General features: G+C 44.1%; 1 protein-coding gene and 2 non-coding genes across 3 annotated transcripts; 2 read left to right on the top strand and 1 right to left on the bottom strand.

The window, feature by feature from the left end:
* Positions 1 to 291: 291 nt before the first annotated feature.
* TRNAD-GUC (transfer RNA aspartic acid (anticodon GUC)) lies at positions 292 to 363 on the top strand. Its single transcript has one exon. It is a non-coding gene; the product is annotated as a tRNA-Asp (tRNA).
* An 8890-nt stretch (positions 364 to 9253) lies between these two features.
* Positions 9254 to 9327, top strand: TRNAN-GUU (transfer RNA asparagine (anticodon GUU)). Its single transcript has one exon. It is a non-coding gene; the product is annotated as a tRNA-Asn (tRNA).
* A 1411-nt stretch (positions 9328 to 10738) lies between these two features.
* Positions 10739 to 19278, bottom strand: LOC108542585 (low affinity immunoglobulin gamma Fc region receptor III-like). The gene is given in 6 exon segments (XM_017892662.1): positions 10739 to 12182; positions 13970 to 14227; positions 17636 to 17893; positions 18235 to 18255; positions 18925 to 19215; positions 19218 to 19278. Coding segments are annotated over 6 exon segments (1077 nt in total). The 3' UTR covers positions 10739 to 11994.
* Between the last annotated feature and the right edge of the window lie 5099 nt (positions 19279 to 24377).

The following is a 24377-nucleotide window of genomic DNA, read 5'->3' as shown; positions in this document are numbered from 1 at the left end:
CCAGGATGGTCTTGATCTCCTGACCTCGTGATCCGCCCGTCTCGGCCTCCCAAAGTGCTGGGATTACAGGCTTGAGCCACCGCGCCCGGCCGGTTCACCTCTTTCTTTTTACTTTTTAATGTGACTATTAAAAATAACATGTAGGACTCGAATCATGTTTCTACTGTAGTGTGCCGGTCTAGAGAGTAGAAGCATAACTTTGCTAACAGTCAGCAACTTTCCATGAAAGCATGCTGGTAGCTTAGGAATACCTTTTTCTAAAAGACAATTTTCAAAGTTCCACCTCTGTCGTCCTCGTTAGTATAGTGGTGAGTATCCCCGCCTGTCACGCGGGAGACCGGGGTTCGATTCCCCGACGGGGAGATTGTGTGTTTTTTTTTTTCTTTTTCTCTTCGTCTCTTCCAGTCAAGTAAAAAACAATTTACAAGTGCTTAAAAACCAAATTAAAATAATTAACAAATTAAAAAGAAACACAAACTCCAGTTCCAGTTAGCTACACTCCCTTTTTGATAAATTTCAGTCTTCAGTTTAAACCTACTTAGCCCCTAAAACCTACTTTTCATATATGCTTGTATTAATGTTTAGGCCTTGTATACTCAATGCTGTAACCCAAATTGTTTTCCTCTTGTCTAAAGGCTATCAAGCTCCAAAGGGCAATGCAATAAAACCACGCATAAGTACACCTTTCTTCCAAAAGCCCTTCAGCTTGCCCCCTCAAAAACCTTAGCTGCTGTTCCCCACACAACACCCCTTTCCAGCAAAAAATAGCCAAAAAAATCAACACCCAATCTCCCTAACAGCAGTTAGGGTCTCCATTCCTAAGGGGGAACTGAAAGGAGTTAGTTAGCTTGGTAGATAGCAAGGGAAGCGTCTCTGGAGAGCCCCCGGCCCCATGGGTCAGTGCCTCATTTCCACTTAACCAAAAAGCAGCCTGGGAAAAAGTCAAGCTTCGGGGCACCCATAAGGGAACTAGGACCGGAGGTTGCGCCTGAAAACATGCGGGCGGGGCACAAATAGGAGAGCCTCCGACTTTTTTAGATAAAAACTTGCACAAACCTCCAGCTCACTCAAATAAGAGAACAAGGCCTGAAATAGAAATGCCTTTGTCCTTTGTATAGTCAGCGGGCTCCCAGGAAAAAGTTCCTTCTCTTTTTGTAGGCATAGGCACAGTAGGCTCCAGTGGGTTCCAGTATGCACTTTCCTTTCCTTTTTTTAAACTGCAGGTCCAGCCTCTATAAATCACAAGTTCAGCCCCAGTTGGTCCTGGGGCGAGGTCCCCGGCCAAGTTTTCGCTTCAGCTCCTTAGTAGGTCTAGAGCCAAGTAAAGCAGTCTCTACAAATCATCACTTCAGCCCCTAATTAGTTCGCGGCTGAGGACCTAGGCCAAGGTCCCGGGCCAGGCTTTCTAATTAGTTCCGGGCCAAGGTCCGAGGCCAAGCTAAATCCCGCTTTCTCCAAAACAGCCGGCAAACGAAGCACATTCCTTCCCGTTTCCAGTCCATAAAAACCCCCAAAGTGGCCTCATAGTAAGCAACGCTTTCGGGCCCCCCTCTCTGCTGGCAAAAAGCTCAGATGTACTGGAGTGAGCATTTGATTTGGAACTGAGTTACATGGGAGAGAGGTAGGGATTCAATTTGACTGGGAATCAAACTCTTTTGGTAATTTCCCAATAAACTGATAGTCATTAGATGACTTGTAGTCTCGATAAGTCGAAACTTTTTCCTAACATGTTGTTTATGATACTGAATTATTTGTCACTGGTTGAACTAACAGCAATTGTATTCGCAAATTTTCTAGCCTTTAAAATATTGTATGAAGGTTTTATGTATCTGTTATCTTTTGTTATACAAAAGTCATTTTTTGGAATAACATATATAATTAGACTGACCCTAACCATTCAGGCTGGATGAGGCAACACAGTGTGAAGATTAAGTGCATGGGCTCTGTTGTGCTTCCTGTGTTTGAATCTTGGCTCTCCTTGTCTCAGTTTCCTCATCTGTAAAAGAGGATAATGATGGTAATTTTAATTCTTTTTTTTTTTTTTGAGACGGAGTCTTGCTCTGTCGCCCAGGCTGGAGTGCAGTGGCCGGATCTCAGCTCACTGCAAGCTCCGCCTCCCGGGTTCACGCCATTCTCCTGCCTCAGCCTCCCGAGTAGCTGGGACTACAGGCGCCGCCACCTCGCCCGGCTAGTTTTTTGTATTTTAGTAGAGACGGGGTTTCAGCATGTTAGCCAGGATGGTCTTGATCTCCTGACCTCGTGATCCGCCCGTCTCGGCCTCCCAAAGTGCTGGGATTACAGGCTTGAGCCACCGCGCCCGGCAGTAATTTTAATTCTTAAATGGGTTAATATATAAACATATATTGCAAATGTATAAATATTGCCAGGATGGTCCACTTTTTTTTTTTTTTTTTTTTTTTTTTTTTTTTTTTGAGGCGGAGTCTCCTCTGTCAGCCTCCTCTGTCGCCCAGGCTGGAGTGCAGTGGTGTGGTCTCGGCTCATTGCAAGCTCCGCCTCCCGGGTTCACACCATTCTCCTGCCTCAGCCTCCCGAGTAGCTGGGACTACAGGCGCCTGCCACCATGCCTGGCTAATTTTTTGTATTTTTACTAGAGACGGGGTTTCACCGTGTTAGCCAGGATGGTCTCGATCTCTTGACCTCGTGATCCACCCGCCTCGGCCTCCCAAAGTGCTGGGATTACAGGTGTGAGCCACCGCGCCAGGCCGATGGTCCATTGTTAATGCCTGTAGTGGGATGATGTTTGAGATTTTAAATCTCATTCCATAAAATGGAGGTGAAATTCAACAGGGATGGGAAGAAAGGACATATGCACCTCAGACAGGCTTTAGCTCCAAACCTACCTTATGCTCTCATCTGCCCCACAGCCTCCATCCTATAACAAGAGGACCAGCTGTGCCAGTGGAGGCCACAGCATCTAGCTTATGCCATCAGTGTAACCTGTTACTGCCCACCTGCTCTCCCTGATATTCTCTGACTCTTAGTACTAAGGTCCCACGGAGGCTGCAGTGCCCACAGGCAAGAAGAACCAAAGGGTAGTACTGACTGGTAGTGGCTAGCCACAGCTGTGTGGGGACAGATTGACATTGGGCAATTACTAAGTGGATCAGGGTTCAGGCTGCCCTGTCTTGGGAAACATATAGGGACAGATACCTATAACCAACTCCTGCCATAGGCTGGCTTCAGTTAGCCCCTCAGGTTGGGATCCACTGAGTGATTTTTCTGGAAGTGGCCACCTAGAGTTCCCTGTGGCCAGCCGAGGTATGGGGACGGATTTTTGGGATGTCTAGGGAAAGCCAAAAGCAAAACCCAGAAGACAATTCTTTTTGTGGAGGAGTTAACAGATATAGCACTGACCAATCAGAATAGCCACTGGTTATACATTTCCCCATTATAACAGGATTCACTGCATTCCACAAATTTTGTTTTTTTTAAATTTCCAGATATATGAAGCCTTTTAAAAGTTATTTGTTGTCATTGATTTCTGAGTTAAATTCCTTAGGTTCAGAAAATGTGCTTCATATAGTACTGATTCCATGATATATGTTGAAGCTTACTGACCTTAGCCAGGTATGGTGGCTCAAGCCTGTAATCCCAGCACTTTGGCAGGCCGAGATGGGTGGATCACTTGAGGTCAGGAATTCAAGACCAGCCTGACCAATATGGTGAACCCGTCTCTACTACAAATAAAAAATAAGTAAATAAATAAAATTAGCCAGGTGTGGTGGCATGTGCCTGTAATCCCAGCTACTCAGGAGGCTGAGGCAGGAGAATCACTTGCACCCAGGAGGTGGAGGTTGCAGTGAGCTGAGATAGTACCAGCATACTCCAGCCTGGGTGACAGAGCAAGACTCCATCTCAAAAAAAAAAGAAACTTATTAGCCTCATATAAAGTCAGTTTTCATAATATCCCATGTGTGTTTGAGAAGAATGTACAACTAATAATTACTGATTACAGTTCTATATATATATCTATTAAATTGAGCTTGTTAATTGCATTCATATGCTTAATAAAAGTAAATAAGAAAAAATATGCTTAATAATTTTTTTCTCTGTTTGATATAGTAAGGGTTGAAGTATATGGAATTCTTTCACTGTGGTGATGGATTTGTTCATTTTCCCTTGTAGGCCTAATTCTTGCTTTCATATTTTAATGCCATTTTATCAGTTACATATTCATCAGTTTAATCTTTTATTATATGATGACCATCTTCATCCCTAACGATGCATTGTTCCTTAAACTTTATTTTGTCTGATATTATATAGCTATATGCCAACTTTCTTTTTGTTAGAATATTCCTGGCATTCCCTTTTCCATTTAATCTTTCTGTTTCTTTATGTTTTAATGTCATTCTTCTAAACAGAATAAAATTGATCTTAAAAATTCACTTTATCTTTTAACTGGAAGGTTTTGTTCAGTTGCATTATTATGATTACTAATATAGGCCAGGTTATGGTGGCTCACACTTGTAATCCCAGCACTCTGAGAGGCTGAAGCGGGTGGATCACTTGAGGTCAGGAGTTCAAGACCAGCCTGGCCAACATGATGAAACCCCGTCTCTACTAAAAGTTAGGTGGGTGTGGTGGCGTGCACCTGTAGTCCCCCAGGAGGCTGAGGTGGGAGAATCGCTTGAACCCAGGAGGTGGAGATTGCAGTGAGCCAAGATGCCACCACTGTACTCCAGCCTGGGTGACAAAGACTCTGTCCACCCACCCTCCAAATAAAATTGCTGATATATTTGAGCTTATTTCACCACTTCGTTTTGTGCTTTTGACCTCACTTATTCTTTTAAAATTCTTCCTTTCTATTCTCCTGCTTTTGCACTGCTGTCACATACATGTAAAATGAAGCATAGGAAATGTATGTATATTCACAATCAACTGGAAACTAATAACTTTTTATTTCTGCTGTCAATCCAATAATGGAGGTAAAGCAAACAGTGATAGTTCCAAACCTGAACTTCACAGATGAACAAAATTTCCCCATAATGTTGGTTACTGGCCAGGCAAGGTGGCTCAAGCCTGTAATCCCAACTACTTGGGAAGCTAAGGCGGGAGGATTGCTTGAGCTCGGGAGTTGCAGGCTGCAGTGAGCTATGATTGTGCAGTTACACTCCAATCTAAGTGATAGAGCAAGACCCTGATGATAATGACATCAATAAAGTTGGTTACTAGTATAGGGTGGTCAACTTTTCATTTTGCCAAGTTAGGAAATTCATAAAACAAATAGCCACAAAACTGTCTTCTATCATAATTTTAATTTTAGAAAAGAAAGGACATTTAAAAACAACTTATTTTGGTGAATGAAAAAGTATTACTATTGGGTTTTCACCATTAAAGCTGATGAGCTTGGTCTTTCCTCCTTGCTTTTGATAGGGTCAAAAGAGAGACATTGGCTACTTTAATAACTTTAAGGTGGACTCCAGGAATATCACCAACAGCATGACCTTGTCTGCCAAATCCAGCAACCAGAACTGTTGTAGGAAGTCAAGGACCCGGATCAGAGGGACCGGCTGGAGCCGAGGCAGAGAAACATAAATTGTGAAGATTTTGTGGACATTTATCAGTTTCCAAAACTAATACTTTTACAATTTCTTATGCCTGTCTTTACTGCAATCTCTGAACATAAATTGTGAAGATTTCATGGACATTTATCACTTCCCCAGTCAATAATCTTATAATTTCTTATGCCTGTCTTTAATCTCTTAATCCTGTCATCTTTGTAAGCTGAAGATGTATGTCACCTCAGGACCCTGTGATGATTGTGTTAACTGTACAAATTGTAAAACGTGTGTTTGAACAACATGAAATCAATGCACCCTGAAAAAGAACAGAATAACAGCGATTTTCAGGGAACAAGGAAAGATAATCATAAGGTCTGACTGCTTATGGGGTTGGGCAGAATAGAGCCATATTTTTCTTCTTACAGAGAGCCTGCAGACAAATGTGTGAGTAAGAGAAATATCGCTGAATGCTTTTCCCAGCAATGAATATTAATAATTGATAGCCCTGGGGAAGGAATGCATTCCTGGGGATAGGTCTACAGATGGCCGCTCTGGGAGTGTCTGTCTTATGAGGTTGAGATAAGGAATGAAATATGCCCTGGTCTCCTGCAGTACCCTCAGGCTTACTAGGATTGGGAAATTCCAGCCTGGTAAATTCTAGTCAGACCAGTTGTCTGCTCCCGAACCCTGTTTCCTGTTAAGATGTTTATCAAGACAATGCATGCACAGAGGGACACAGGCCCTCATCAGTAGTTCTAATTTTGCCTTGCCTTGTCTTGTGATCTTTTATTGCCCTTTGAAGCATGTGATCTTTGTGACTTACTCCCTGTTTGTACACCCCCTCCACTTTTATAATCCCTAATAAAAACTTGCTGGTTTTGTGACTCAGGTAGGCATCATGGAACCTGCCAATATGTGATGTCACCCCCGGCGGCCCAGCTGTAAAATTCTTCTCTTTGTACTCTTTCTCTTTATTTCTTAGACTGGCCGACACTTAGGGAAAATAGAAAAGAACCTACATTGAAATATTGGGGGCTGGTTCCCCCGATACAGAACTTCATCATTTTTTTCAATAAAATTCAATTAACCATCATCAGGTACAAAAGCTGTGATTTTCTTGCTATTCTCTCATCTGCCTCACAGCCTCCATCCTGTAACAAGAGGACAAGCTGTGCCAGTGGAGACCACAGCATCTAGCTTATGCTGGATGATCAGCTTGGCTCTGGCACACTTCTCAGTGGCAGAGTTGGGCTATTTGGCTCCAATCCCTACTTTTTCCAGCCCAATTCCCTTTGCATGGGAAGCACCTCCAAAAGGGCTGGTCTTCAGGACTGTGCCCAAATGGGCTTTGTTGTACTGTTTACCATGCCACTTCTGATCCTGTTGGTGACTATGGAGCTTTCTGGCGGTAGACAGTCCAGAACACTTGCCCATATTGCCGGCTCCACAGGTCTGAGCAAAAGAGCAAAAACAAAAATTTAAAGTATAAAAGAAATGACTCAAAAAAACAAAAACAAACAAACAAACAAAAAAAGGAATGACTCTAGGCCTGGTGCCGTGGCTCACGCCTGTAATCAGCATTTTGGGAGGCTGAGGTGGGAGGATCACCTGAGGTCAGGAGTTCGAGACCAGCCTAGCCAACATGGTGAAAGCCCATCTCTACTAAAAACACAAAAATTAGCCGGGCACAGTGGCCCATGCCTGTAATCCCAGCTACTCAGGAGGCTGAGGCAGGAGAATTGCTTGAGCACGGGAGTTGGATGTTGCAGTGAGCCGAGATTGCATCACTGCACTCCAGCTTGGGCGACAGACTGAGACTCCATCTCAAAAAAACAAATTAATTAAAAATAAATAAATAAAAATAAATGGGCCGGGTGCAGTGGCTCAAACCTGTAATCCCAGCACTTTGGGAGGCCGAGACGGGCGGATCACGAGGTCAGGAGATCGAGACCATCCTGGCTAACACGGTGAAACCCCGTCTCTACTAAAAAATACAAAAAAACTAGCCGGGCGAGGTGGTGGGTGCCTGTAGTCCCAGCTACTCCAGAGGCTGAGGCAGGAGAATAGCGTGAACCCGGGAGGCGGAGCTTGCAGTGAGCTGAGATCCGGCCACTGCACTCCAGCCTGGGCGACAGAGCGAGATTTCGTCTCAAAAAAATTTTAAAAATAAAAAAATAAAAAAAATAAATAAACGACTCTAGTTTAAAGGTCATTTGGCAAATTTATTTATTTACCTATTTATTATACATATGATACACATATATGTATTTTACATAAGATATAAAATATATGTACACATAAACATATATGCATATATAATTTCTGCATATGCATATCTATGTTTGTGTGTCTTCTCATTTCACTGAACATCCTTTAAAACTTCCACCTGCACCTAAACTGGAGCCCACTGATGACAGAGGATGGCAGGGCAGAAAGAAAGGAGCTTCTGTGTGGAGGCTATGGAGAGACCCTGGGTCTTGGGCAATATAGAAAATGGCTTTTGTCTAAGTGTTCTCATTGTTCAATTTCCACCTAAGAGTGAGAACATATGGTGTTTGGTTTTCTGTTCTTGCGATAGTTTGCTGAGAATGATGGTTTCCAGCTGCATCCATGTCCCTACAAAGGACATGAACTCATTCTTTTTTATGGCTGCATAGTATTCCATAGTGTATATGTGCCACATTTTCTTAATCCACTCTATCATTGATGGACATTTGGGTTGGTTCCAAGTCTTTGCTATTGTGAATAGTGCCACAATAAACATACGTGTGCATGGGTGGGGAACATCACACACTGGGACCTGTTGTGGATGGAGAGAGGGGGGAAGGGATAACATTAGGAGAAATACCTAATGTAAATGACGAAGTAATGGGTGCAGCACATCAACATGGCACATGTATACATATGTAACAAACCTGCACGTTGTGCACATGTACCCTAGAACTTAAAGTAAACATATAAAAAAAGAGTTAAAGAAAAAAAATAGCTTTTTAGACCCAGCACTGACGAGGTTCCCTAGGTCGATGGTGGTGGGATTAGGGGTCTCTGTCCTCAGATATTTGGATCTGGATATATCAGTATGAAAGTCCTTAAATTGCAGGCATTTTTTTAAAAAATATTTTTTATTTCCAAGCTGAATACCATTAATTGGAATGTTACAGGCTTTTTAAGCTCCGTGTTCTGCCTGCGTGTCTAATATGCCGGTAGAAATCTTTCAAAACAGCGGGGGTTGAAGACCAATTTTGTAATACAAAACTCACTTACTTAGATATCACATTTTGCTGGACGTAATTGGACCCATAAGAAAGTATTTTTAATGCTCACGATAATAAGCTTATTATGAGTCAGCACTAAACTTGTGCACATGCATACATAAATTGTCTACATCAGCAAAAAAAGCTTATCGTCGTACTTCTCCGACCAAAATCAACTGAACCCCCGAACCCACAGAGAGCATCCATTTTAGATTCCCCAAAGACCCTTCGTTCCTGCATCCTCTTCTGCTCTCCTTTTTCTCAGCCTCTTCTGGTGGAAGCTGAGTCCTGTTCCAGATCTACGCAAGTGCTAGCGCGGAAAAAAGACCTGCCTCGCTCAGGGCTATGAACTGCGCCCTGAAGCACGGAAAACTAATTGTGTCACAGGTTTCAAATCAGCCTCAGTTATTTTTGGAGACGTAGAGTGAGCCTTTTTTCTTCAGTGAAGTGAGTTGGCAGCCAAATCCCTCAACGTCCGTCTCTGTGGCGCAATCGGTTAGCGCGTTCGGCTGTTAACCGAAAGGTTGGTGGTTCGAGCCCACCCAGGGACGGAAGTGACGTTTTGTAAAACTCAGGTTTTTAAGAAACTTTGAAAAACCGCTTTCGATGCTAACCACCCGGTGCGCTGGGACCGCGGCTCTCTCAAAACCAGCCGGGAGCCCTGCCAGCTGACCTCAGCATCGTGTAGTTCACACTGTCCTCTTCCGCCTTAGTGCTGTACGGGTAATTTTGAGGTATTGGTTTTTCCGACTAGGGTTGTAATTTTAACTTTTAGCTGCTTAACCAGTGCAGTTACGTTATGAAACTTCCATCTTTAAGAAAATTTACTGACCAAAGGAAGTAAGTACTAATAATCCTAAAACGAATTGTCTTTCCACCAAACCTGTGCCTGCCTTGCTTTTCTATTTCCTAACTCAGAAAACGGGCACTATGTGTGGAACCTGGTCCTTAGTTACGCCGTGTACTGCTGGCTGCCAATTCTTGGAGAGTCTGCCTTCTAAATACCTTATTGATTAAGCACCTTCCTCTCCAGCCTCACCGCCAGTTACTTCCTTATTGCTGCCTTTGGGTTACTGCATCCTGCCTTGCCGCCCTAGCTGGCTTCCTGTCTTCAACTCTCCTGTCCCGTCCATCCATGAAGTAGTTGTCAGAGAATCCTTCTAAAATACTATAGGGTACAAACCTGGTCTGCTTAAAATCCGTCAATGTACTGCAGGGTCTGATACCATCTCCTTAGTTTGGAAGGCAATGCCCTTCATCATCTGGCCCTGAAACTCTTTCCTCTCCCACAGCGACACAGAACCAAACTGCTTTCTTGGTTTTAAATCTTTGCCTATGAACCTTGGGCTTTTCTTCTCTTCTTTGCCTAGCAAACTCCTACTCATCCTTCATGACCACATCCCCCAAATCAAGCCTCTTTTCTGCAGCCCTTTCTTCATTCTCTTCCTATTTAACTGTTTTTCTCACTAGAAATAAAGCTTCTCCAGGGAATGACTCCTGTATTTTTTCATCTGATATCTTCAGCACCTGAACTCAAACTTGCACATTGTAGGTGGTAAATAAATGTGAGTTTAATGTCCAAGGTTTCCAAATGCACTTGTGTCATGTCTGAATCTTATGTAATATTTATGTATGTAATCTAGCTTGAATCGTCTTGGTATATAGCTCATAATTCATACAATCAGGCTGACCCTCTACCTCTGCCCAGGCCTCTACCTCCTGTGTAGCTGTACCTTCTCCTATCTGCCCCAATGCTCTGAAACTATCTCTAATGCCTATTCACCCTCCTATCCCATACTTCCCATAAGAATCCGCCTTAACCCAATTGTCTCAGCAAGATTTGGAAAGCAAGCTAGCTAATTCTTAAGAGTTGTGGTGAGATGGTTGCTAGGAGGAGGGGGTGTTTCTCACCAATCCAAACCAATCTCTGTTACAGTCCTGGACAAAGGGAAGAAGAAATAATTTTATCATTCATATTTTATCACCATGGTTTTCCCATCTTCTATCTAAGAGTAGCATGCAAGATCTTGTAAAATGCTTTATTGGAACCAAGAAATGCTGTACTTAAAACTTCCAAAACAGAGACAGCTAAAGCTTTCTTTCATAAGCAACAACGGTCTTCTCCATCCCCACCTCATTGGAAGTGACATGATGAAAGATTTGAAAGTTTCATAATTTAACTCAGTGAAGCTCAGTAGTACTTTTAGTAGTGGTTATACAACATTTGTTTAATAAATGCAATGAACAAAGCTATACCGGAATTAGATATTGAAACAGAAAAGGTGGTTTTACAGTCCCTGCCCTTCTTACTACCCTGGTCAAAAAAGTATTTTCACCTCCTGTCCTTTCCTTCCGGTGTGTTTGTGGTCAGTTCTTTCTTCTCAGGCTTTCTCATTCTGACGCTGAGATAGTTCTGTTCACTTAGCTTAACTTGGGACAGTGACACAAGGTTTGTTCTGTACTTTCTTTTCCACCCCACCCCCGCCCTAATCCTCAGTCCCCTTCCTAGGACCATTTTCTACACCTAGCATTAAGGGGGCTCATCATTATATACCTGGAGGTGGTCCAGTTCTGATAGACTCCCCTGGAAGACTCAATTCTACCCCACCGTCATGATTTCTGGTTAATTCCACTACGGCTAATGTTCTAGGAAGACAGCCTTATCTCTGGGCTCAGATGGGGACACCTCCCTTAGTCTATCCTGGACTACCCTGCTATTTCTCAGCCATTCTTTCATTGGTCCCACTGAATTTCCTAGATCCCCAGCAGTTCCCACACTCCGTATGGCCCTGCCTCAACTATTAACTCTACTTATCCATTTATTTAGGAACAATTATTTTCTTTTTTTCCTTCTAAACTGGGTAATTTATAATAGGAACAAGTTTTATATGTTTAAAGGATTACCATCCCTGGCCTGTATTGTTGCTTTCCTGTGAGGGAATGTTGGGACAGAAAACGTGTTTGTGTAGCTCTGAAACTTCAATACCAACGAATGTAGCTACTCACTGGGACTTCCCTGTAGGCACTTGAAGATCATAGGCCTTTCCCTTCCACTGGAGACCAAGGAAAAATCGAGAGTTGGGTAAGGGATCTGGGCTCTGAGTTCTATGTTTCCTGCTGCTTGTGGAGAGGCCTAAAGAGGATGATGGGGTTGCAAATCCAGAGAAAGGTTCAGAGATGCTGCTGCCACTGCTCTTATTACCCCCACAGGATGGGAGTCATTTGTCTTGAGGGTCTTTGCTCCATTTAAATTTATGGTCCTTCCAGTCCCTTGTTGAGCTTGGAATGTTTTTCTTCACAGAGAAATATAGTCCTGTGTCCACTGCAAAAAGGAGTACCATCACCAGGCAGAAAGAGACTCGGTACCCAGGTGGAAAGAATGATGAGATGGATGACACTGCCAAATCTGTTAGGAGAAGTGGAGAGATGGAAAAAAAAAAGAGTCACTAAGGCAGATATTTGGAACAAACAGTGAGGTCACCAGTAGAGTCTTTGACACCTGCCAAAAGACAAGTGGTAGGAATGGTGGAGAAGTCTGGGGGAAAGTATTGCTTCCTCCCATTGGTTCCTGATCTTAGTGCTATCTGAGCAGAGGACAGCTCACCAAACACTTAGCAAAGGCTCCTGCTTGTTTGACAGAGATGTGACAGGGAGCATTAGCAAGTTAGGTTGTAAGCTAGGTTTTGTGTGATAGTTAAGAAATTGTCAGACAATGCTATTGTCTAGAAACTGGGACAGATTTGTTGATTTTGTATTTCAATTTTTTAAACTCTTGATTTTGATATATTTCCAAACTTAAAAAAAATTACCAGAATAGTATAAAGAAATCTCATATGTACTTTACCCAGATCCACTCATTGTTTTCATGTTACCCCATTTGCTTTATTCACTTTCTTTCCCTAACCACTTGGGAGTATTTATTTTCAGTTTAAAGTGTCATGAAATTATTTTGGTACAAATTGTGACATTGTAGTGTCAAAATCTCAAAAGGTGGCCAGGCGCAGTGGCTCAAGCCTGTAATCCCAGCACTTTGGGAGGCCGAGACGGGCGGATCACAAGGTCAGGAGATCGATACCATCCTGGCTAACACGGTGAAACCTCGTCTCTACTAAAAAATACAAAAAAACTAGCCGGGCGAGGTGCCGGGCGCCTGTAGTCTCAGCTACTCGGGAGGCTGAGGCAGGAGAATGGTGTAAAACCTGGGAGGTGGAGCTTGCAGTGAGCCGAGATTCAGCCACTGCACTCCAGCCTGGGCGACAGAGTGAGACTCTGTCTCAAAAAAAAAAAAAAAAAGAAAGAAATCTCAAAAGGTGTTTTGCTGCCTTTCTACATGCAAATTGTTTACAATTTATGTCTTGGGCTAGTTACAGATAGAAGTTCTGTGAAACTGGAAAGTCCAGGCATACCACTCTAGAGCTATGATTCTGGAGGCTGGTGCTGAAACTAGAGATGTTTTGTGGATGACTTAATTGGGATCATAAGAGGTTAGTGTTTATTCAGATCTTTTACTTAATGGTTAAATATACAGGCTTTGAAGTCTTTGATGTGACCTTAGGGACAGCTTATTTATTTTAGCACCTCAGTTACTTCATCTGTAAAATGGAATAAATATTACCTATCTCATGTTGTGAAGGTCCACTATGATAGTCAAACCAGGTGCATGTAAAGAATTATTTAGCACAGAGTCTAGCACACTGAAAGGTGCCCAATAAATGTCAGCTTATTTTTGTTACAGCAGAAGAAACTGGGGTTCAGAGAGACTAAGTGGTTCACCTCTGGTCAGATGGTTAATTAGCTGCAGAGCCGGAACCCAGGTTCTAGGCTCTTTCTGTGAGGGGATGAGGGGCTCCTGCCAGTTTGGATTGTGGCTAAAAGGCTTGGATAAGAAGGAGACCAGTATGATAGGAACATATGACATCGTGGGTGTGATTAGGGTAAGGAAAGACAGAGGTATTTATTGGGGAGGAGATGTGGCTTCTGCTCCTGCCATCATGCTGCAGAGTGAATGACACCTCTTAGCTACCCCAAAAGAATGGACCGAAAGAGAGATGCAAACTTACCCTGCAATCAGGGACTTTTGGGACCTCCTGCTGATCACCGGGGGGGACCAGCATATGAAGAAGTGTGTGTAAGAATTGGGAATCTCCTCCCAACTCAACTTCCCTGGGCATTCCAGGGTGTCACATGTCTCACCTTGAGTGATGGTGATGTTCACAGTCTCTGAAGATACATTTTTACTCCCAATAAGTCCCCTGCAGAAGTAGGAGCCGCTGTCTTTAAGTGTGGCTTTTGGAATGTAGAAGTCAGAATTCTGATGAAAATACTTCCTGCCTTTGCCATTCTGTAAATATGTGACCTTATGCAGAAGAGTGTTCTTCCAGCTGTGACACCTCAGGTGAATAGAGTCTTCCTCCTTGAACACCTGCCGAGGGGCCTGGAGCAACAGCCAGCCTGAAAGACACAGAGACACCCCGGGCCCGGGAGGCCTCAGCTCTCAGTGCAGAGCTTTGTGAAGGGGCCATGTACCATCCAGATTCTGGGTCATAAGGGAAAGCCAGATTGGGAGTCAACCCTGCATAGCTCCCTTTGGGGAAGAGCTGATGGGGCCCTACAAGAGAACTGAAGTCATACCAAGACCTTTGTCTAATGGGGAAGAGGGACACACACACACATATGATCAACACACAGAGTTAGAGCAGAGGGACTAAGCAAGGAGGTAAGTGAGAAGCAACGAAGGGCATATCTGCAGGATCCGTAAGTGCTAGACTTAGATTTGCTGTGGCAGGTGACAAGGAGTCATAGTAAGTTCTAGATCAGAGTAAAAATTGCATTTGAAAATGATGATTTTTTTGCCCTATTAGAGAAAAGGTAGATTTCAGAAGGAATAGGCAATCGAAGGAATATTGAAAGACTCTTGTGGCAGTCAGGAATAAGGTGATGATGGCCACAGAGTGGCTGCAGAAATTGTGAAGGAGAACTTAATGTAAACATCAGGAATGGGAAGGGCATGACTGGTAGTGCTCAGCGTGGCGATTGGTGGTTTCTGAGGTGTCACAGGGCCTCGATGAGACCAACTTTATTACTGAGCATGGCCTTCAAGAGAGGAAATTCTTATATCGCCAGAGCTTATTCTCACAATCATGTCACCAAGTAATCAGACTTCACAGAGAGAGAACATGAAGTCATGGTCGGGAAAGGGCCTGAATAATTAAAAAATAATGATATTGTAGATAAATATTATAATGGCATAAGAAAATATTCATGAGACAATGTTAAGTTAAAAAAGCATAATACAGGCCGGGCGCGGTGGCTCAAGCCTGTAATCCCAGCACTTTGGGAGGCCGAGACGGGCGGATCACGAGGTCAGGAGATCGAGACCATCCTGGCTAACACGGTGAAACCCCGTCTCTACTAAAAAATACCAAAAACTAGCCGGGCGAGGTGGCGGGCGCCTGTAGTCCCAGCTACTCGGGAGGCTGAGGCAGGAGAATGGCGTAAACCCGGGAGGCGGAGCTTGCAGTGAGCTGAGATCCGGCCACTGCACTCCAGCCTGGGCGACAGAGCGAGACTCCATCTCAAAAAAAAAAAAAAAAAAAAAGCATAATACTTAAAATATCTTAAAAAGTATTATGCACAGAAAAAAAGAAGGGTATGCACTTACATGTTAACAGGGGCTTTCTCTGAAGGAGTGGGACTGAAGGACATTTTAAATTTTTCCTGTTTTCTTTTATGTATTTTTGAAATTGACCCCAAATGGCTTTTGTAATAAGAACAAAATAAAATTTACTATAATTTTATTTTTTAAATCTACATTCTCAGGTTGAATTACTATAATTTTAAAAATCTACTACCTGATGCTAAACAAAATTGGTAGGCCGTGTGTTGGTCATGATTCTCTACCACAAAGGTTTGCCAAACAGAAAGTAATCTTTATTACCTATTAAGATATATCATTTATCAAAAGAAGCCATGTGCCTATCTATCCACTTACTTTTTCAGCAGAGAGATGAAACATTATTAGCATAAAGTCATGGTTAGTATATAGTCTGGTGGCCTTTGGAGGAACATTCTTGTTCCAATCTGTGCTGTCATGGACTCAGTGAATGTCCATATGTATATTCCTTCAAGTGATATTTCATCAAGCACTCACTATGTATGACACACTGCAGACTGGAGATACCCAGACGACTGGACATATAGTTCTCAGCCTCAAAGAATCTAGGTCTAGACACCGAAACATAAATATTCAGAAATAATCACAATACCATATAATGAGTGCTACAATAGGCTAAGAATAAAGGACTGCAGGGCCGACTAGATTGAAATAAAGAAATTCTGCCTGAAAGAAGTAAAAAATGCAGGCCGGGCGCAGTGGCTCATGTCTGTAATCCTATTACTTTGGGAGTCCAAGGCGGGTGGATCTCGAGGTCAGGAGATCAAGACCATCCTGGCTAACACGGTGAAACCCCGTCTCTACTAAAAAAATACAAAAAACTAGCCGGGCGAGGTGGCGGGCGCCTGTAGTCCCAGCTACTCGGGAGGCTGAGGCAGGAGAATGGCGTAAACCCGGGAGGCGGAGCTTGCAGTGAGCTGAGATCCGGCCACTGCACTCCAGCCTGGGCGACAGAGCCAGACTCCGTCTCAAAAAAAAAAAAAAAAAAAAGAAATGGACATTCCTTCTTGTAGCTCTGGAGAGTGAAAACCATGTCAGTTGAGTGGTACTGTCAGAGGCCAAAGAGCCATAAAAATCAGTTTCAGAGGCCCAATTCCATGGAGCTCTCTTGCAGATCCACCTCTTTATGCCCTTCTTCCCCCAAGGCTTGTTCCACCCATAAACATTGTATGAATGGAACAGCCATGGAAGTAGAGTTTGGTTTGCAGGGTGACACTGCAGGGACCAGGCTATGTGGTAAGATTGTAGGGACACCAGGAAAGACCCCTGCCTTCGAAGTGTTTCTCCTACCTGTGTCTGTTGTCTATATTCTGTTAATAGTACACAAGGACTTTCATCTCATGATTAATGTGCAGACTGAACATATATCTGCCTCTATTGGAAGAGATATCACATTACCAAATTTATGCTTAAGTATAGGTTTGAGTATAGCATTGATGAGGAGAGAGAAAGATACGATGCTAGGCCAATAGGATTGCTTTGCGAGGTTGCTTAGGGCATTACATATCTGAGAGTGAGGAGGAGATTGAGGTCCTAACACCAAATTCATAAATTTATTCAATAAATATTATTGGCCAGGCGCGGTGGCTCACGCCTGTAATCCCAGCACTTTGGGAGGCCAAGGCATGTGAATCACTTGAGGTCAGACTAATCAACATAATGAAACCCTGTCTCTATTAAAAATACAAAAATTAGCTGGATGTGGTGGCGGGCACCTGTAATCTCAGCTACTCGGGAGGCTGAGGAAGGAGAATCACTAGAACCCGGGAGGCAGAAGTTGCAGTGAACCAAGATTGCACCATTGCACTCCAGCCTAGGTGACAGAATGAGACTCTGTCTCAAAAATAAAATTAAAAAAAAATGAAATTAAATAAATAAATATTATTGAGCATCTATGCCAAGGCCTAACCTTCACATGACACATTCACATTGTATGCATTCCATATGGTGCTTCCTGGAATTGTGCAGTGCAGCCGTCCTATATCTATTGTCTCACAGGCTTTGACATTTTGCCCAAGACCTACTTAGAGCTAGGACTACAACCCTGATACCATTCAGTGGGACCACAGATCATCTCATCTAAGCTTTTATCTCTAAGAATATCATCTCTGGCTCTTCCCAAGTATTTCAGCACCCTTTGTTTCACCCTTTATTGGTGATTTTCCTCTTTCCCTTCATCAACTCACCGATATGGACTTCCAGCTGCACCGGGTCACTGAGTGTGGAGAGTCTTGTCTGGCACCTGTACTCTCCACTGTTGTTGACTCTGGCAGCAGCAATGAAGTAGCTCGAGGTCTGGCTTGAGATGAGGCTCTCATTGTGAAACCACTGTGTGGAATTGTCCTCAGGGGAGTAGGTTCCCTGGCACTTCAGGGTCACACTGTCGTTCTCGAGCACCGTGTACCATTGAGGCTCCAGGAACACCACAGCCTTTGGGAGATCTTCTGAGGAGCCAAGAGAATGTGGGGTGAGGACAGGGAGAGGAGCAGGCTCTACACTGCCATTCCCAGGGAGCCTCAAAGCTAGAATGAGCTCATTGCAAACCCATGCTTGGTGACTCAGTTTTAGAGCATCTTGGCCCCATTTTTGGCCTGTTCAGTATCTTGAGAAAAACTGGCCAGAGAAGCATAGGGCCCAGTTCTGCTGTATTGGAGGAACTATCCCTGCTAACCCCACGTCAGCATTTTCCCATTCAGGAAGCATTTCCCAATATCTTATTGCCACAATATCATATGTCCCCATACGTGCCCCACTGGGTCAATCCAAGACCATGAAGCTGACTCACCAGCCCGCATGCCAGCTGAAACTGCAAGAAAAAAGAGTAAATCAAACATTGAGTAGAGGCAGAGATCAGAGTGATTAGAATGTAGAGTGAGTTTAAAATTCCCCTGCCCTCCCCTGCCCCAGAAGCCCAATGTTCCCAAGAATCAGGATGTTTCTAGTGGAAACCTTCTTGCTACCTGCTCTCTGGTCTCCAGTTTTCATGCCTCTTGCACCAATGTCAACCCAAATCCCTATTTTCAACACTACTCCCTTACCCCTTGCTCCCTGTGCAAACTCACAAATTAAGCATACAGGTTGAATTTCCCTGAACCAAACCACAGAAACAGCCTCAACCCATATCCCCACAAGAAAGGGTAAAAATTAAAAGTCATAGAGGAGAACACTGGAATGTCGAACTGAAAGAGACAGACCTTAGGGACCATCTAATCCAAACTCTTCAGTTCCACATAGTGATTCTGAGACCCAGAGGGGTGAAGTTACTGGCCTCACTCATGAGTATGCTTGAATTGGAACCAGCATTCTCCTCATTTCTAGCCCTATCTTGGCTTGTCCTAGGAGCTCAATCCATGGCTATAGATGTAGTGAGGGGTCCCATCCCTTGGTGGGAGTCTCATCCCTAGCCCGAAAAGGGGTCCCTGCTGAACCCAAGGCATCTCAAACTGCTCCCTCAACCAGGGAGACCCTGACTTACCTAGAAGTAGCAGAGCAGTTGGGAGGAGCAGCTGCCACATGATGCCACGCTGGAGTGGACAAGTCACCACAGATATCCGGAGCCCTAAAGGGACCAAGCTGACTAGAAAGGAGGAAGTAAACAGCCTTTCCCCAGCCTCTCCACCCATCTCTGTCACCCACCAGGTTCCTTTTCTCAAAACTTCATCTGACTTCTCAATCTGAAGGCTGGCAAGGGAGCCCCATCATAGAACAGGAACAGGAAGGAAAGAGCCTGGAGGCGAAGTGGGTGGGTCTGCCCCCTTTACTCCTCAGAGGTCTGCAGCTGAGCATCTGAGGGCACATGCAGAATCTGCCGGAGAGTGCCCTCAGCCATCCCAGGATGCTTGCCCCCATCTCCTGGGTTTGGATCCACCCAGCACCAAGAATGGGACAGCAAGACCCTGGGGATGAGATTCAAGGTGGGAGGAGCATTCTCTGAGGGCTTCCTTCATTTCACCTCAGAACTTCTCACTCTCCTGCCTGACCCAGACTCATCTATCTCTAGCCAAGGCCCTGCCTGCACACAGAAAGTAGTCCTTTCAAATCTTCTAGTCTCTGCCTCAATATTATCTCCACCCAGAGCTTCTTTCAAAATTCAAAATTCAAAATCTATATGCTCCTGGGATATGTAATCCACAGGATCTACTGACTTTTTAGTGTGATTTAGTCATTAGATTTCCAGGTTAGAAAAAACCCAGGTAGGGGAGAGAAATGGGCCCTGGAAGAACGAGTCACCAGTGAAAGGCCAAAACGATCACAGAAAAGATGGGGGTGGGGAGGGGCGAGGGCAGGAACTCTTTACCTTCCTCGTGCTTCCCGTGCTTCCCGTGTTACCCGGTTCTGCAGATTTAGCTCAGGTCCCTCGGGGCCACTGGATCTGGGCTGGTCTCTCAGCCTAGTAGCTGGGGCTCCAGGGCTCCTTGCCAGAAAAGGTGGAGGAGGGTGGCCAGGAAGTGGGAGGGTTGTTAACCTCTTCTCTCCAGATTCTCCCCCATACCCCCATGTTGTTGACTCTCACAATGGTCTAGGTCCCAGGCAGAAAACCAGATGACTCTGCTTGATAGTGCCACTCCCCCAGTGGACTCCTGGACATCTGGGACAGGTCTCACCTGGATTAGAAAAGCCCAGGAGGCGAGCAGCAGGCCCGTGTGGGCACCTGATGCTTGTTAGGGGTGGAGTGGAGGCAGGGGCTGACACAGGTGGTCGCAGACCTTTGCTTTAAATGAATGCTCTTTCTACTCCAGAGTGACATTAAAACCACTACTCAGGTTTTGTTTTTATTTGTGTGTTTCATTTGGCTCCTGGGTGGAGTTAATTGATCCTCCCATCGCCATCCAGGTGCCCACCCCTCCCTGCACAGAGTCTTGTAGCAGCCCATCCTCCACAGGCCCTTTGATTGGACAATGGAAATGAACCCAGGCAGCCATTCCAGTTCTCCTTCTCAAGTGACTCATCTACACCTTGCAAAATCCAGACAAGTATCTGGAAACTTAAGTTCCTTGCTGTAGCCCTTCAGATGCTTATCTGGGAAACCTAAAGCAGAAACAATGCCTTCAGGGCTAAGGATGGTCTCTGAGGCAAAAGGTAGATATCTCTCAATTCTTTCTTCTTTTCAGATATCCAAGTGGCTTTCTGCCACGTGACTTCTAATGCAAGGCCTTCACTTTGTTTTCCTTCTTTGAGGTCTTATTTTCTTATCTGATTCCTCTTTCGTCTGTGGCTCTCCAATGGAGGGAGGAATTCTTAGCTGCCAAAAGGGTGGGCTAGATAGGAAGAAGAGGAGAGAGCACAGGAGGAGAGAAAGGGACCGCAACAGAATGGGAAGCTTTCAGGGGGTTTTCATTGAGTGGTTGTTGAATAATTCTCAAATTGAGTGTTGTTGGAGTTGTAAGGGTTAATTTTACAGTAATGGATAAAATGCAAAATTTTGGCCTATGGTGGCTTATTGTAATCCCAGCACTTTGGAAGGCCAAGGTGAGGTGGAAGGATTGCTTGAGGCCAGGAATTTGAGACCAGCCTAGGCAACATAGCAACACCCCATCTGTACTAATATAGTAATAATAATAATAGCCAGATGTGGTAGTGCATGCCTGTAGTCCCAGCTACGCAGGAGGCTGAGGCGGGAGGATTGCTTGAGCCCCGGAGTTAGAGGCTACAGTGAGTTATGTTCATGGTACTGCACTCCAGTCTGGGCAACAGAGTGAGACCCTGACCCTTGGGAAAAAAAAAAAAAGCAAAATTTTTACAAAAGAGTGGATGGTCTTAGGATATCATATACTGAAGTGTTTGTCTTCATGTTTGCTTTTCTTTCTTCTCCTTCCCTTTTTCCTCCCTCCCCTCTTCTTCTCTCCTTTTCTTATTGGAAGGCCAGGCACAGCAGAAGTTTCTGACTGTGGAGGTCAGTTGATTGTCATCCCCTAGAACTTACAGTTTCTTAGGGGGAGAACATCAGGTAAGTATTTGGAGTGCTAGAGGGACTGTGACAGTATTTATGAAATGCTGTGTATGCACAAAGAAGACAGTGGCTAATTCTATCCGAGGGAGAAGTGTACATGGAAGAGAGAACACTTTAATTAGATCGCAAAAGATTCAGCAGGAAGATTTTTGAGGGAAATAGGCATTCCAGGCAAAAGGAGCAGCATGAGCAAAGACTTGGAGTGAAATAGGCTGTCATGTTTGCAGAGCTGCTTGTAGTAGTCCACAAGTGTAGTTGGGTGTAGTTCCACAAGTGTAGTGAGTACTACAAAGGAGAAGCACAGGTTCCAAAAGGATTAAGATGCCTGGGTCTCACATGAGTCTGGGTGAAATCCCAACTCCACCACTTATTTAACCTTCCAGCCCTCAGTTTCCTTATCTGTAAAGTGAGGCTAACAATAATGGCACTCATGGCTTAAATGAGATAATGCAGATAAAATTGTTGGTTCCATATTTGGTACCACACCTGCTGATTACTATTGTAAGTACAAGATGGCAGGTTGAGACCTTCCTCAATTTTCTAAATTAGGTTGTGACCCCCACCCCAACCCCCACCCCAACTCCTTTAGGAGTTTGTGCTTCTCATTTGTAAACTCATTGCATTTGTGGACTGAAAGGTCTTGGAGAGATTACCCCTGTACCCTCGACATTTAGCACAAGGGCAGGCACATACTAGGCACTCAATTAGTATTTATCAGGCAGAGTTTTGTATGTCAGGATGAACAGTACATATTGTATTCTAAAAGCTAATGGGAACTAATACAAAGGCTTTAAACTGGGGAGTCACAGGATCTGTTTTATATTTTATGAAAACTACTCTGATAGTAGTCCAAGGAATGAGTTAGAGGGCAGAGAGATGAAAGGTGGAGGGAAAAGTTGGAAGATTATTTCAACAATCTAGTTGAGACAAAAGCCATTCTGTTTAAAAAGTGGATATGCAATGGAAGCGTCTAGGAGAGAAGTTGGGAAGGAAGGATAGACAAGACTTGGTGAGTGATTGGCTGAGGGATGATGAAGAGGGAGAGGTCTGGGTGATGCTTGGATTTCTAATATGGGTGATAAGGAGGATGGCAGTACCTTTCATGGACAAAAGAAAAATGGGAAGATGAGCAGGCTTTGGGAGGGACAGACAATAATCTTAGCTTTTGATGTTATTGAGTTTGAGGTAGCTATGAAAGTTTCAGGTGAAGATTTCAAGTAGGCAGTGAGACTATATGGCCCTGGAACTAAGAAGACAGGCCTTGACAAAAGACACAATTTAGGAGACACCAACACGGTTGAGGTTTCAAACCTCTGACAAAAACCTTTGGGCCCTCTCCCAAGAAAGGATGCAAATATACACATTATGTTTCCTTTAATTTAAGAAGCTCTATTTGAACCCATCCAGAGATCCTAGGTTAAGATAAAGTAAGGATAAGAGCTCTCAAACTGTAAGAGTATTGAGAGAGAATTAAAGGGAAACAGTGAGGCAAAGGAAGGAGGAATTGAGAGGGAGAGGAGAAGAGGAGAGTCAGTGACAGAAACTTGGCATGCAAACATTTTTGAACTGTTCACAGGAAAAATAGCTGACAGAGGAGTTTGGATAGGAGGGGCTGATGAGGAGGGAATAAGGAAGTTTAGTGGGAACAGATTTTCAAGGAGGGAGTAGTCAACAGTAACAGTATTAATGTTGTAGAAAAGAATTCAAACAAGAGTTTGATTGAAATATGGCAATCAAGGAACTATTAATGACTTTTGCCTGAGCAATTTCAGGGGCTGGAGCTGAGAAACAGAAGTTTGACAGCTTTTGGTTGAAGAGGGAGTAGGAGTGAAAAAGTGCTTAGTGAAGTACTTCTCTTCAGAATCTCCATTATAAAGGAATAGCACATATATCACCTGGCTGCTCAGGATCACCTCCTCCTCCCCATCTTACTAGCATGTCATTCTCCCCTGGAGAAGTCCCACTGTGAGTACTTAATAGAAAGCAGTGATTACTTTCTACTACAGAAACCCAAGGGTCCAGGCCGGGCGCGGTGGCTCAAGCCTGTAATCCCAGCACTTTGGGAGGCCGAGACGGGCGGATCACGAGGTCAGGAGATCGAGACCATCCTGGCTAACACGGTGAAACCCCGTCTCTACTAAAAAAATACAAAATCTAGCCGGGCGAGGTGGCGGGCGCCTGTAGTCCCAGCTACTCGGGAAGCTGAGGCAGGAGAATGGCATGAACCCGGGAGGCGGAGCTTGCAGTCAGTGGAGATCGCGCCACTGCACTCCAGCCTGGGCGACAGAGCGAGACTCCATCTCAAAAAAAACAAAAAAAACAAAAAAAACAAAAAAAAAGTTGAGACACAGACACATACAGGAAGAAGATGGACACCTACAAGCCAAGGAGAGAGGCCTCAGCAGAAACCAACCCTATGGACTCAAAGGGGGAACAACAGACACACTGGGGTCTACTTGAGGGTAGAAGGTAGGAAGAGGGAGAGGATCAGAAAAAATAACTATTGAATACTAGGCTTAGTACCTGGGTGATGAAATAATGTGTACAACAAACCCCCATGATAGGAGTTTACCTATGTAGCAAACCTGCACATATACCCCTAAATCTAAAATAAAAGTTTAAAAAAAAAAAAAACCCAAAACTAAAAGAAACCAACCCTGTCAACACCTTGATCTTGGACTTCCAGCCTCAAGAACTGTAAGAAAATACATGTTTGTTGTTTAAGCCACCCAGTCTGTGGTACTTTGTTATAAAAGTGCTAGCTAACTGATACAGGCAGATAGAGGACAGGCATATGACTGAGGTTTGGCCCGTTAGAGTCTCTTCTGAGATGAATCCTGAATAAGTGACACTTGTTTACTTATAAGGGAGATTCACTTCTAGGAGAGGGAGATGGTTGGGTTCCAGTCATCACAGCAGTGGGATGGGCTGACCTCCTCTAGTTTCCATCCAATAAATTTCTTTCCTCTACTTAAAAG

Source organism: Rhinopithecus bieti, unplaced genomic scaffold (genome assembly GCF_001698545.2).
Source record: "Rhinopithecus bieti isolate Rb0 unplaced genomic scaffold, ASM169854v2 scaffold_22442, whole genome shotgun sequence".
NCBI lineage: Eukaryota > Metazoa > Chordata > Mammalia > Primates > Cercopithecidae > Rhinopithecus > Rhinopithecus bieti.
The sequence above is the reverse complement of the archived record's forward strand: the minus strand, read 5'-3'. Positions and strand labels throughout refer to the sequence as shown.